The 15,000-nt window shown below is 44.2% G+C and overlaps 1 protein-coding gene across 1 annotated transcript in view; it reads right to left on the bottom strand.

The window, feature by feature from the left end:
- Positions 1–15,000, bottom strand: part of kcnab1b (potassium voltage-gated channel subfamily A regulatory beta subunit 1b) — a 76,709-nt gene that overhangs the window by 36,568 nt on the left and 25,141 nt on the right. Inside the window, exon 3 of the mRNA XM_063219561.1 lies at positions 5,505–5,548. Coding sequence (XP_063075631.1) covers positions 5,505–5,548 — 44 coding nt within the window. The remainder of the gene's footprint in view (positions 1–5,504; positions 5,549–15,000) is intronic.

Here is a 15,000-nt window from a genome sequence, read left to right as displayed (position 1 = left end):
ATGACTTGTGTTCATTTACGGTGATGTAAATGAATATTAATTGTAACTATTGCTAGCCTGAGTATCATCCTCCGTAGTGACCGCGCTGGCTCAATACTTTCGCTTGCTGACCACGGAGTCTGACCCTGCAGCCACCCCCGGCAGTTGGAATTCAGATATTCGTTCAGTATCTGAATAGCCAATGGGCTCGCTGATAGTCTAAGCCCCTCCCCAAGCCCTCTTACATATTCAACTGAAATACAACAACTTGATGATGGCGATGTGATGTCTGTAACCAGGACATTTGATAGTGCTTGGTGTAAACTGGGACATTGCCGTCCGCCAAGACATTTGACGGGCTTTCGGCACTGACACTGCGCAGCTCTTGGGCAGTCACACTGGGCGTTTCTCTTCTGTTCACTTTAATGGTTTTAGTTGACAGTTAATATCTTCATAACAAGGTTGGAACAAGCGCAGCCCCATTTCAGTGTTACTTTTTTTGCTGTCACACTCGACGCATATACACAGACACAAACTGGGAAGGAGAGAGGGTGGGGGCTGCTCCGTGGGCTGTGCATTTGGCGCATATTAAACAACGCAACTAGTAGTTTCCCAATAAAATTTGAATCATAATGCCGTGGATCCAATACTATAATATCATATCATATTGTCCTTAAGTCTGAGCGATGCATTGATTATTTGTTTAGGGTACGTTTTCTGCCAGCTAAATGCAAGGGGGAAGGGGGCTATATTAGCAAACAAGACGATTGCACAGTTAGCCTGCTAATTTTAAATATGATCACCTGGAGCTAATAGCCTTCACATGGCTTAATCCATCCCTGTTATCAGTCCGCTTGAGGTTTTTGCTTCGGGAAAGTGAAAAAATTAGGTCCTAATTAATCTTCAGATGGTGTCGGACCCTGACGGTGCCATAGGCACACGTTGTATGTCTCCCTGAAATCGTAGGTTTTTGACGGACCTCGACAAGTTCTACACTCCTTAGTTACCGTTGCTGAGCTCGGATTGGTTGGCGGCCGTTTGTGGGAGGGGTTTTGCGAAAGGCTAATTCCCTCATTAAGTGAGATAATTTCCAACTGCCGGGGGTGGCTGCAGGGTCAGACTCCGTGGTCAGCAAGCGAAAGTATTGAGCCAGCGCGGTCACTACGGAGGATGATACTCAGGCTAAACTATTGCTGCAACTAGATTAAAAATATATATTCTCACGTTGAGTGATTAGTCGATTACTGCAGCAATAAAACCGAGAGAAGTAATGCAATTATATATGTTCTGTGAAAGTTAATCTACATCCATGCTCAAGGCATTTACTGAAGCAGCATTTTAAGGCTAAGTGCTTATAATGCACCCAAAGACCACCTGCACCTCCTGCATTGCTAATGGCAGCAGTGCAGTGGAATTGCACCACTGCTATTGGAGCCCGTCACTGCAACCAGTGCTTGAAGCGGAAAAAAGGAGGTGCAGGAACCCTAATAGTCTGAAAATACCATCCAAAAAGAAATGCAGGAACCCTAATTTTCCGACAGAAGAAATCACGTTTTTGAAGGCCTATTGCCTGCACACATTTTGACAAACTTGTTTTGAACTTATTAAATGCAGCACAGGAGATAAGTTCTGCTGGAACACTGATGATGAAAATTATGAGGAGGGGGAACTGGGTTCCCCTGAGTTCCCCCCACTTCAAGCACTGACTGCAACTGCTAAAGGGAGTGTGCCCATCATTGCAATTGGTAAAGGGAGTGTGCCCATCATTGCAATTGGTAAAGGGAGTGTGCCCATCATTGCTATTGGTAGAGGGAGTGTGCCCATCACTGCTATTGGTAAAGGGAGAGTGCCCATCATTGCTATTGGTAGAGAGAGAGTGCCCATCACTGCTATTGGTAGAGGCACAGTGCAGATTATTACCGATTATTACCTTATTACCGACAAGGAGGTTGTTTTCGGTCGCATTGGATTGTCTGTTTGTTTGTCTGTCTGTCAGTTATGAACAGATTTTGATGAAACTTTGCGGAGTTGTTGGAAGTGGAGTTGTTTGTGGAGTTGTTGGGTGACAAAAGGAACAAGTGATTAAATTTTGGTGGTGATCCGGATCATGGTCCAGAAAAAAATAAGGTGTAACATATTCAAATGTTCTATTAAACAACTTCCTTGGTGGAGGTCTGCACTCTCTGAGCGCATTTCTATTTGCTACTGGTAAAGGGAGAGTGCCCATCACTGCAATGTTTTTCACCTGTTTTTCTACTGCCCAGGGACTGCAGATGGAAACTAGCTCCTAAGCTATAATCTGGTGCAGGTCATCTCATCCTTGATTGATTATAAGTCGCTTTGGATACAAGTGTCTGCCAAATGTATGTAATGTAATGTAATGAAACAGCCTGATCTCCAAAAATTCTGTGCGCCTGGACACAGATGTTAAGGACACGAAATCTGTGTCCAGGTGCACGGATTTTGCCAAAATTCCGTGCTCCTGGACACGGAATTGTTTTCCGTGATGGGCACACAGAAGTGCTTTCTATATTCCCACAGCACTGTGTTAACTCTATCATTAGAAAATACATACCAAATACCTAAACAAAATAATGCTATAGCAATTTAAGTTGTGCCTGACCAAAACATTCCCTAACCTTAACCTGTCATTAAAGTGAGTATTTGAGTATTTTTGAGAAATACTTTTTCCAATTGGTTGATAGGCAATCAAATTCATATAATGAATGAAAGAATACTAGCTTTGCCCAGACCAAAACAATCCCTAACCCTAACCTGTCAGTAAGAAATGTTTTTTTGAGAATAAATATTAGAAATTAGAAAAATCCTGAGAAAACACAAGACTGTGGAAACAAACGTGTCCAGGAGCACGGAAACTTTGGAGATCATGTTGCAGCGAAACCACAGCATATCTAATGGCTTAACTCAGTTTGTAATATCAGAGGTAAGCTTTATTTATTTTTCAAGTATTTTGTGGGGACTTTTTGGGCTTATAGTAGGATAGTATGAGAGGAGACAGGAAAGATTTGTGAGAGAGAAACGGGGTAATGACCCCCGCCGGAGTTGAACTTGGGTCCCCGTGGGCATGTCCTGTAAGCCCAAATGAGGGGGGCTTAGCGCGCTGCACCACAGCGTCCCAGAGGTAAGCTTTATGCTACTGAAGTGCATGCCCTTTGGGTTTCCGTGTCCTTATACGACCCCCCTACAGTGAAGTGCACTCTGCTCTCTGCTCTGCGCGTCCCAGGAAGTGGCCCTCACAGTCACACAGTGATGACTCAGCGTATTGCATATGGCCGCCTGTGACCTTGTAATCTCCCATCGCAGAGAGAGAGAGAGAGAGAGTGGGAGAGAGAGTGGGAGAGAGAGAGAGAGAGAGAGAGAGAGAGAGAGAGAGATATGGACCTTCCCAAGCGTTGACTCTAACAGATGGGCGTAATCGTGTAGTCATCGCATTTGCTGCTCAGCGTGGGTCCTTTGTAAATAAACACAAGTGACCAATCACTACCCTACTGAGGTAATGGGGAGGCCGGCTAGGCATATGCAACATACTGTATGAACTGGGGTTTCTGTTCTGTTCGTTTTACTTTTTTCACATCCCTCCCTTTCTCCTTCTCTCCCTCCCTCCCCCCCCCCTCTCTCTCTCTCTCTCTCTCTCTCTCTCTCTCTCTTTCTCTCTTTCTCCCTCCCTCTCTCTCTCTCTCCTGCCCTCCGTCCCACACCAGCTTTTCCCTTCACCCGGCTTAATGAACTGAGTCGCAGTAATGAGCGGATTGTAAACACTCTACCGTGTATCAGTGATTCTCAAAGTGTGGGCCAGGGTCTCCACGGGCGGGCCCTGAAGGTAGTCCAAGTGGACCTCGAAATCATTTTCAAAAAACATCAAAATAATATTTGTGAGTGTTGCTTTTGAATGTATATTTAAGTTTTGATGTTTATTAGATCAGAGGTAGGCCCCAAACATTTGTGAAAATGTCAAAGTGGGCCCAAAGTTTGAAAAGGTTGGGAATCCCTGTTCTATACATTAGCATAACCATTACACTCACATTTAAACTCCCTATAACTACTGTACGCGCTGCATTGCATTGCATTGCATACTGCTGCCATGCTCCACATTCCTTTACTGCTGATACACTGCTTTGCAGCTCTGAGAAAACTTAAACTTGGATGTTCATGCATCTGTGTATATTTCATTTTTTAATGCATTATATTCCATTTTGACATCACACAGATAATTTGAATCTGTTGGTTTGGATACATTTTTAAATTCTTTTCCTGGCATGGCTCAGAGGAGGATCTGTCTGTCTGAAGTGGTGCAGGGAGCGAACGCTAATCTGTTTCATGAGGTTTTGCTTTGTAATGGTTAGGGGAGCGTTGCTAGCACCATCTGGCTGTATCCATTCATAGAGAGCTATCTGCACTGCAGAGAGGGAACCATACAGTCCCTGGAGGGAGGAGGAGGTCACCTACCAGGAGAGGAGAAGAGGAGGAGGAGGAAGAAGAGGAAAAGGAAGAGTAAGAGGAGGAGGAGGAGGAGGAAGGGGAAGAAGAGGAGGGGGAGGAGGAGATCCACACAGTCCCTGGAGGGAGGAGGAGATCACTACCAGGAGAGGAGAAGAGGAGGAGGAGGAAGAGGAGGCAAAGAGAAAAAGGAAGAGTAGGAGGAGGAGGAGGAGGAGGAGGAAGAGGATGATCAGGAGGAAGGGAAAGAAGAGGATGGGGAGGAGGAGATCACTACCAGGAAAGGAGAAGAGGAGGAGGAGGAAGAGGAGGCAAAGAGAAAAAGGAAGAGGAAGAGGAGGAGAAATATGAGGAGGACAATGAAGAGTATAATGAGGAGGACGAGGAGGAGTAGGAGGATGAAGATTAGGAAGATGAGGAGGAAGAAGAGGTCGAGAGGGTGAGGGAGGAGGAAGGTGATGATGAGGAGTGCCAGATAAGGAGAAATGGAGGAGGAAGAGGAAGAGGAGAAGGAGAAGAGGAAGAAGAAAAGAGCAAGAGGGAGTTGCAGCCAAGACATAGCCACACATATACACACAAATATACACAAGATATACACACAAACACAAACACTGCAAACACTTCCAAAGGTACACACACACACACACACACACACACACACACACACACACACACACACACACACACACACACACACACACACACACACACACACACACACACACACACACACACACACACACACACACACACACACACACACACACACACACACACACACACACACACACACACACACACACACACACACAGCATAAAGACTGACAGAGAGGCAGACCGGTGTGTGCTCATACCCACAAACAGTTTCACACACACACACACACACACACACACACACACACACACACACACACACACACACACACACACACACACACACACACACACACACACACACACACACACACACACACACACACACACATGTAGTTAACACGTAGTACTTCCACATATACAGGGGTGCCAATTAGTGTGCTTGATCTGAGGAATAAGGTGCACTCACTCACCGAGCCCCAAACAAGAAACACGAAGTCCTGACTTCCCCAGGTTCCTGAGGAGAGAGAGTAGAGAGAGAGTAGAGAGAGAGTAGAGAGAGAGAGAGAGAGAGAGAGAGAGAGAGAGAGAGAGAGAGAGAGAGAGAGAGAGAGAGAGAGAGAGAGAGAGAGAGAGGGGGAACAGAGTTAAACCATTTCATGAGGCCATGGTGTTGGTGGTGCTCCATGTGTATAAAGATGGCTCTGTAAAAGCAGAGGCCGACCTGAACGGTGCCGGTGCCCACACCAGTTGCGTTCTGAACTTAAGTGCTTACCTGCTAACCACCTGCGTTCTTATTGTGCTCTGTATGTGACCATGTGTTACCCGGATGAACCAGCTGATCTCCATGTTGTCGTCACAGTTCACAGAGAAAAAAACAAACATTTTCCGGTTCGTAGCGCGAACCAACTTTCCAGGTCCTGAACGCGAAGCATTGCAGCGTGAACACAAGCCGGCCAGTTTGATATTAGGTGTGGTTACGGGCAGCGGCACGGTTCTTTGTCGACATGAACACACCTGCACAGTAAATTCTGCAGTGCTCATTTAACACTTAGAGAGTTCATTTGAGTCCAAATGATGTCAAAACCACTCTATAAGTGTTGAATTAACACCACAACATTTACTGTGTGGAGAGTGTTAAACATGACTCTATAAAAGCAGAGCACTGAGGCCCTCTCCACATCGGTTCTGACAGCACTGCGCCGCACTTTTGCTTCCGACAGAATTCCGACCCTCAAACCCAATTTCACACGAACATAGCATTCATAGTCAATGGGCGGCTCCGACAAAATAGAACTCGTCTCTGATTGTAGCCGACATCCGTGGATGTCCACAGACATTGGCGCCAGTGTGCAGGGTTGTAGGTATTGAAAACAACGGAATCGAACTTTGGCAGAGCAGTGCTCCATACTTTTATCTGTGCGGAGGCCCTCAGCTTCTCCAGTAGTGAAGTGCCTTACAGACCCAATCCTGACCTACGTACAGTCCCCCTAAGGACAACACATTACAGCACTGTACTATCAGGTCAAACATCACCAGGCACTCAATACAAAACGGTACAGTATATCTTTAGTATATTAGATGCATACATATGCATACGTATTTCGCTACAAGGTGATATTTATAGGTTATCTAATGGAGTTGGTTATAGTGAGGTTGGGTTGCATTGGGAACCGTTACATTGAACACATTGTACACACCAGACTTTAGAGGTAATTGGATCTGCAGACCAGAGATTGACCTATCAATAAAACCGTCTGGTGGGTTGAGTGTGCACGCACGCACACACGCACACACGCACACACACACACGCACGCACACACACACACACACTTATTCTCAAGGTGCCCCGCATGCCCTTGTAACAAAGTTTCGGACAGCAGCAGCGGCAGTAGCGCAAGGGCAAGATTCCACTGACTACAGGAGAGATGAGCGGTATGCACACACGCTGGCGCGACTCCGCACAGATTGAAAGCTTAATCTTGATCCCTGAAGGATTCGTGCAGACTGTCGCACAGAATACAGACAACCTCTGGTCCACAAGGGAGGGCTGGGTGTACTGCCAACGCAGTGCGGACTCCATGGGAATCTGACATGCAGGCGGGGCGGGCATGAGAAAGGTCAGAAGTGACTACTACTGCCTGCAAATACATTACGGAGATCAGCACAACAGAGCACACCCGCCCTTACTCTGTCCAAACCAAAGATTCTAGAATAGAGAAATACATAGTACTGACTTCACCAGGTTTCAGAGGAGAGAGAGGTGAGAGAGAGAGAGAGAGAGAGAGAGAGAGAGAGAGAGAGAGAGAGAGAGACAGAGACAGAGACAGAGACAGAGACAGAGACAGAGACAGAGAGAGAGAGAGAGAGAGAGAGAGAGAGAGAGAGAGAGAGAGAGAGATGAGACAGAGAGATGGGGGGGCAGATAGAAACATGTACATAGAAGGGGAGTTAGAATAGAGTTGTAGATAGAATCTTTGGTCCAACCTGTAAACTGGTATGGTTTTACGATAAGGTAGCCTACGTATATGCAGTGACAAGATCAAGGACAAATAAGGGCATGTAGACTGCAGTCTCTTCCCTGCTCTTCCAAACTAAGTACATGCTAAATGAATATAGACTACATTGATACACACAGTCTCTCATCCAAACTAATAACTGCTAAAGGTTAATGTTATGCAGTGACATGGTGATCAATGATTACTGCCAGACACTAAAACATGAGGAGGAACATGAAGCACCTCCTGTTGAAGTTGAGTTGAGTTGAAGTCCTCCTGTACAGTGGATATTTTACTTGTAAATAAAATTAAGTCACTCTGCGGAGCAGAAGCATTCAATTAAGCACTGGCATATCCATCATATGCGCAGGCACTTATCCAAACAGCATGTCTGTGTTAACGTCTGTCCCTTTTAATGAATCTCTCCAGATGTGTCTCAGTTCCCATCTTCATTTATAATCCTGCCCAAGGCCTTCACACTGTAGTTGCCGCCTATGACGCAGAGCATTGATCTATGATCTATGATCTTGATCTATGATCTAGCACTGTGGGATGCGGTTCTTGATTACGATTGGCTGATAGCCGTTGTAAATCAGGCGTGATCAAACACCATTCCAAACGACGATTCTACTACATTCAGCTGAGTGAAATGCTTGCATGCCCAGTGGTGTTGCTGTGGTAACCAACCTCTGCTGAACAACGCGAGTCGATTTAATTGTTATTCCAGCACTTTTAAAGAAATATTGTCAGCGAATCAATGCAACAGTGTTAGATAAGCCATAAACCACTTGAGTCTGTGGGTTTGTGTGTTTTATATATAATGGCTAAGGGGAGTTTTGCAGCACTCTGCTTCACGTTGTGCTACAACTCCCCTTATCGGTTATAAATCAAACACAGACCCACAGCCTCTCATGGCATATTGCTTAACTCAAGCTACGTGATTGGAGGCGATCTGCACTGGTCTGTTTTCAAAAAAGTTTGAGAAATACCAAGGCACTCATCTTCTTTGTAATTAAAATGCCTTTATTTTGTTGGGCATAGCATGATTAAAATACTTCAACGCGTTTCGGCATGAAGCCTTCGTCAGGAATCAACCAAGCCTGTCACCAAAGAGCACCATCTTAAAAAACTAGACAGTTCCAGGAAGCACTCCAACTGGACTTCATTCTGCACTGGTCTGTATTGGTCTCCTATTATTTTCCCCAAGGGACAAATTATGTAGCGCGAATAAAGCCGAGGGCCAAATAAATCGCCTGACTGTATGGCCACAGATAGCACACACATACAGTATATGTTTTGATTTGTTCGGACCTCTTGGCGGGCCTAATGTTTGCCTTGCTCGGGCCGGATCTGGCCCACGGGCTGTCATTTGAGAGCACTGCTCTATGCTTTAGCTACCGTGCGTGATGGAAGACGATCTGCTCTCTTGACGTAATGTTTTATATTAATACCACAGTGCTTCCGAAAACTTCTGACTGTCCTGTTCGTTCCCCTTCAAGAGACTCAACGCCCTGCTGAGCACATGCCGCACTGTGGACAGCTTGCCATGAATATCTTTGCATAATTATTGCAGCATAGACAAAATATGAACAGATATTGTAATGCTACATAATGATGCAGACAGTATCAACTGAGGACATGAGCTCTTTTTTCATTTTTTCGTTGAGGCATTTTTGGCCTTTATTACGATAGTGCAGTGAAGGGCTGGACAGGAAATGAGTGGGGGAGAGATACGGGGTAAGATCAGGAAATGACATGACCTCAGGTCGGGAATCGAAACCAAGATCCCCCTCGTACTTGCCTGGTTAACACCAGACCTAATCACAAGTGAGATTATGTCTGGGGAGTTGCCTATTGTAAATTCCGTAGGGGGCAGAATACTTGGCTATTATGACACACTGCCCTGTTATCTGATTGGGCAGAGAAACTGTAAAGGTCGGAATGCTTGGGCATTATGACACAGGTACCATGATCTTGGACGTTATGAGTCATCCTCGCCAGACTGTCTTTCAGATCGAAACGATTGTGTAGAACTAAAAGCAGTATGGGAGTTCGAGAATCGAAACCAAGATCCCCCTCGTACCAGTGCAGTGCCCTACCGTCTGAGCCACAGCAAGACCAAGCTCTTTTTTTTACCATGAACATTCACAGCCTGATTTGGTCTATCACCAAACGAGACAAAAGCTGCAAAATGTTTCTGAACTGTTTTCAGAACGAGGACAATACGTTATAATATATAATATAGAGTATGACAGTTGAAAGCAGACTGCAAGCATTCCAACACTCCGATTGGCTGCTGGTGACTGTTGCCAAACCACATCATCACTGTCATTACCATTATATTCGCTGAAGCTTAATGACAACCCGTCGCTCAAATCACCCCTTGTTGTCCAAATTGCTTTTGTCTCTTTTGGCGCCAGCTGCTCCCAACAAAATCAATTGCTTTGATCGCCATTGTCGCGTTCAGTTCATGCGCCTATGTTTCACCACATTTCCTGCAGAGAAGATATGGGAAGGCTAACCCAAAGCATACTCAGCTCAGACAGACAACTTCGGCAACTTGTGTTTTGGGAAACAAATTTACACAAGTAAGTGCTAGTGCCATCAAGACGGCTCGCTTCCAAAAGTGACAGGTTGCCATTTTGATTTTTGAATGCTTACAACTTAACGATTTCTTCTCTTCACTTATAAGGATACATTGACATGTAGACTACTGTATGTGTGGCTGTTGCTGTTGCAGTTGCTACGCCACAGAATGGGCAATGAGTGGGAAACACTGAGAGAGGTAACTGCACACAAATGCCATTATTACAGATATGATTGTGTCTGTATGGAAACAAATGCATGTGCCTTCGTAAGTGATTTGCAACTGTGTTTTCCGGAGGCGTGCAGCTTCCTTGCAGAGCAAAGGACCTGACACAGACTGCACGGCTCATTTCGCATAGATGAAGACGTGTTCATTCAAATCTGTGGCTCAGTGAAACCGCAAAGTAACATCTGCCATGCAGAGTTTAGCAGGCGCTCCACACAAGCACACAGACAAACTGCTTTAATTTGACAGCAAAATGGCACTCTGTCATCAACCCACCCCTCTCCTTCTCCTGAAAAGTCTTTGCCAAAAACACAAGAAGAAAAAAATGATTTGAATCTGCTGAAGCTTTGGCAGACACGAGATAAAGTCAACACTGTTATCAACTTGATGAATCTGCCACCAACAAGATCATCGCAAAAAAAACTAATTTCCATGCTGCTGGCTAAATCAAAACAGACTTGGAGAGTACACCGTGTCCTTTAAACGGATAGGGACAGGCTGAACAAGAAAACACTGGCATTGATTTTTTGCCTTCTTCTTATTCAGTGTGAGCGGTGCCCCTGCTCACAGTTTTCTTCACATTAAAGGAAGCAGTCCTGCTAACCCAGAGCGCTTTAGCAAGTTTAACCCGCTAAGACACACCGTTAGAAATTTGCTGTTACCAGAATGGCAATGACCAAGTCGTGGTGCATTACTTAAGGCCCTGTGTTATGTCATAGTATAGTACAATGGTACCTAACTTTTCAATTACTTTTACAGTGTACCACTAGAGCAGGGGTAGGGAACCTATGGCTCGGGAGCCATATGTGGCTCTTTTGGGAACTTTATCTGGCTCTTAATTACCTTGGGTTGCCAACCGTCCTTTGAAATATATGGAATCGTCCTGTACTTATAAATAAAAGTATGTGTTGTATTGAGCAGTAACAGGAAACGTTAAAATGCGTTAAAATGCTGGAATTTACATCTAAGAAATACATTTTTCCAGGGGGAGGACCCCCACACCCCCCGCCATAATGAAGTTGGCAGTTGCCAACCCTAGACTTACCTGTTAACAATAAAACTGAACAACTTGGCACTGGCACTCTAAAAATGTTGGGCTTAATTGAAATAGGCCTACATGCTGTTAATTGTATTCAGTGTTTTTGAAATGGTATGGCTCTCACAACGCTTTCTTTTTAAAAAAATTGGCTGTCGCTCTCCACCAAAAAGGTTCCTGACCCCTGCACTAGAGGTACGGCGTGCATTAAAAAAATGAGATAAGTGGTATTTTCAGAGGACGTAGTGAAGGTGGGGTCTGTTGTAAAGGTGCCTGCCTTCAATATAGGCCCAATATAGAGAAATCCTGGTTTGTGTTAGTAGTACAGCTCTTGGAGGACTTAAAACAATTAAGTGGCCCTTGAATGAAAATGGTTCCCCACCCCTGGTTTAAAGGGAAAAACACAAGACAAGTTTTTCTCAGGCTTATGCTGATCACTGAATCATGTACGAAAAAAAGCCCCGTCACAGCAACATTTATCCACGGCCCATCTTAATTACACTGTCCCCGCAGCTCGCTAAATTATGACATATAATCCCCTCTGTTGGACACGAGGCATTTCTCAAAGCCAGGCTAGACTCATCTATTGCCGATACACATGACTAACTTTGCATGGCACAGACATTATTAATGAATCATTTCAGTGCAGAGCAATTGCACACGGTGTCGAAGTTTATTTTGATAGATGAACTAGAGCACTCAAGGGGAGGAGTGGTGCAGTGCAAAAGGCTGGTCTTGGGGTTTGTACTGGGTGTTGGGGGTCAATAGGCTGATGTTTAACAAAAGAAAAAAAAAACGTGCACATCCGTCTCAAAAAAAAGTTTTGGGTGCAGGACAAGCAAAGTCACATGCAAGCTGAAAATAAAAGTCTGCACACCAAGCTCCCATTTATCTCATTTTAATGTGACGTGCGGACTTTATTTTCAGTTCTCAACAGGGTCATGCTCAAGGTCTATTACACCGCTCATAGATCATTGGGAATTAAGCACAGTTCGCAATTTCAGCACACGTTGGCAGATACACATTTACAGCTTTCTTTTTCCCTTTCTGTCTCAACAACAATTTCCTCTGTTTACGCTGAAAGGCAGTCTAAAGTTACTTCACAATTAGCAAAAGTCTGATTATATTCCTTAACGCTATCACATTAACTCAACTTTCATGAACTTTGTTCCATAACAAACGGATGTACTGTAGGAGTTTGTTGTTCGCCAGGGGCCTCTATAACGCTATGCATTCCCACAGCTACCAAACCCAAACTATGTAGGAGTCAAACAGTACAGTACACACTTGCGTACAGCCGGCACAACAGCAATTAACGGCAGATTGGAATGCAGAATGGAAATTACACCCAGACCAATAAGTATAATAGCCATGCTGTGCTGTGCCGTGCAGTGCAGGGCATAGTGTAGTGTAATGTACTGTGGAGGATTGTTTCATACCTCATTTTAAAAAAGGGTCTTTGTGTGTTGGGTCTAAGTGTTGCAGCCAAAGGCGTAGCAGCAAACTGTGGGCCCTATGTACAATCAGCTCCAATGGACACACCCCCCACCCCCCAGCCATATATCCTCATAAATCAGACACTGTGTGGGCCCCCTATGTACAGTGAGTCCAATATGTATTTGATCCCTTGCTGATTTTGTTGGTTTGCCTACTAAAAAAGACATGATCAGTCAATAAATGTTATGATAATATGTATTCTAATATGGAGAGACAGAATATCAAAAATAAAATCCAGAAATGAACTGAAGAGAATATATATACATTTATTTCCATTTCATCGAGCAAAATAAGTATTTGATCCCCTGCCAACTGATTACAGTTCCGGGCCCACAGACCAGATGGGCACTTCCGATCAACTTGTCATCTGAATTAAAGACACCTGTAAATACTAACATGCATAAAAGACACATTGAATCAGCAGAATCAGTCCATAGTATGAGTGAATCAGTCACACTCCAACCTCACCAGCATGGGAAAGACCAAAGAGTGGTCAAATGATATCTGGGACACGATTTTAGACCTGAACAAAGATTAAATGGGCTGCAAAGCCACAAGAAAGAGACTGGGTATTAATGACCCAGCTGTTGATGCATTTCTTCCAAAATGTGAGGAATACAAAATGACTATCCATCAGCCTGTCTGGGGTTCTATACAATATTTGACCTTTTGTAGGGATTTGATAATCATGAGAACAGAAAGAAATCACCCTAGAGCTATACGGTATGAACTAGGCAATGATATCAAAGCTACTGACCAAAATCACTGAGAAAACAACTGGTATTACTTAATGCCACAGAGGTTTAAATTCCTGTAGTGCACACATGGTACCTTTACTTCAGAAGGAACCTGTGCAGTCCCACTTGAGGTTTGCCAACGGACATCAGACTGATTTAGGATATGATAAGGAGGTGCTGTAGTCAGATGAAACCAAAATCAAGATGTTTGGCATTATCACAATTCAATGTGTTTTGAGAAAGAGTACTACTGTCTATGATCCCAAGAACACCCTCCTCACCATCATGCATGAAAGTGGTATCATTACGGTTTGAGGGTGTGTGTGTGGCCAAGGCACAGGACAACTTCACATCGTCAACGAATGGATGGAGGGAGATATATAATGTGCAATCCTGAGTGCAAACGTCCTTCCCTCCACCACTACACTGAAGGGTGGGTCATTTTTGGATCTCCCAACATGACAATAATACACAACATACAGTCAAAGCAACGAAGGAGTGGCTCAATAAGAAGCATATTAAAGTGTGAAGAAGCCTAGACAGTCTCCAAATATTAACCCTGTAGTAATTCTATGGAGAGAACTGAACCTCCCATTTGCCAAGCTACAGCCACAAACTATTAATGTTTTAGAGATAATGTGCAAAGAAAAATGGGCAAAAATATTTTCTACTGTATGCACAAACATTGTCATCAACTAAAAGAAGCATCTGACCTCAGTGCTAGACAACTAGGGCTTTGCCACAAAGCACTTTATCTTCTTTAGCTAGAGGGATCAAATACTTATTTGCCTAAATTAAATACAAATAAATTAAAATATATTATTTTAAGTTATTTTCTGGAATTTATTTTTGATATTCTGTCTCTCCATGTTTGAATACATATTATCATAAATTTATAGACTGATCATGTCTTTATTAGTGGGCTAACCGGCAAAATTAGAAAGGGATCAAATACATATTGGACTCACTGTACATGGGGTCCTCGTAACTCAGTCATACTTTACTCCCCTGTACGACACCCCTGGTTGCAGCTCTTTACCAGTCCACCCCTGTACTCCAAAAGAACAGTAAGCTAAAGACTGCATTGCTTACGTAAGTTGGAGCTTAGCTTATTAATTCAGTACAAGGAAGTTTCTTGCTGAAATCAATCTGGATTCGGCTTGACTTCAAGGCAACACAGAAAACATGAATGGTGTGTAGAGCAAATGCATAGGTAGAAATCCAGTTTGTGTGTGTGCGTGTGTGGGCGTGTGTGGGCGTGTGCGTGCGTGCGGTCGTGCGCGTGTGCGTGCGCGCGCGCGTGTGTGTGTGTGCGTGTATGTGTACATGGAGCCATGTCACACAGTACATGAGTACATCATAAATGCATGAACTGTCACTAATGATGGG

The sequence above is a fragment of the Engraulis encrasicolus genome, chromosome 16 (genome assembly GCF_034702125.1).
Source record: "Engraulis encrasicolus isolate BLACKSEA-1 chromosome 16, IST_EnEncr_1.0, whole genome shotgun sequence".
NCBI lineage: Eukaryota > Metazoa > Chordata > Actinopteri > Clupeiformes > Engraulidae > Engraulis > Engraulis encrasicolus.
This window is presented reverse-complemented; position numbering and strand designations above follow the sequence as displayed.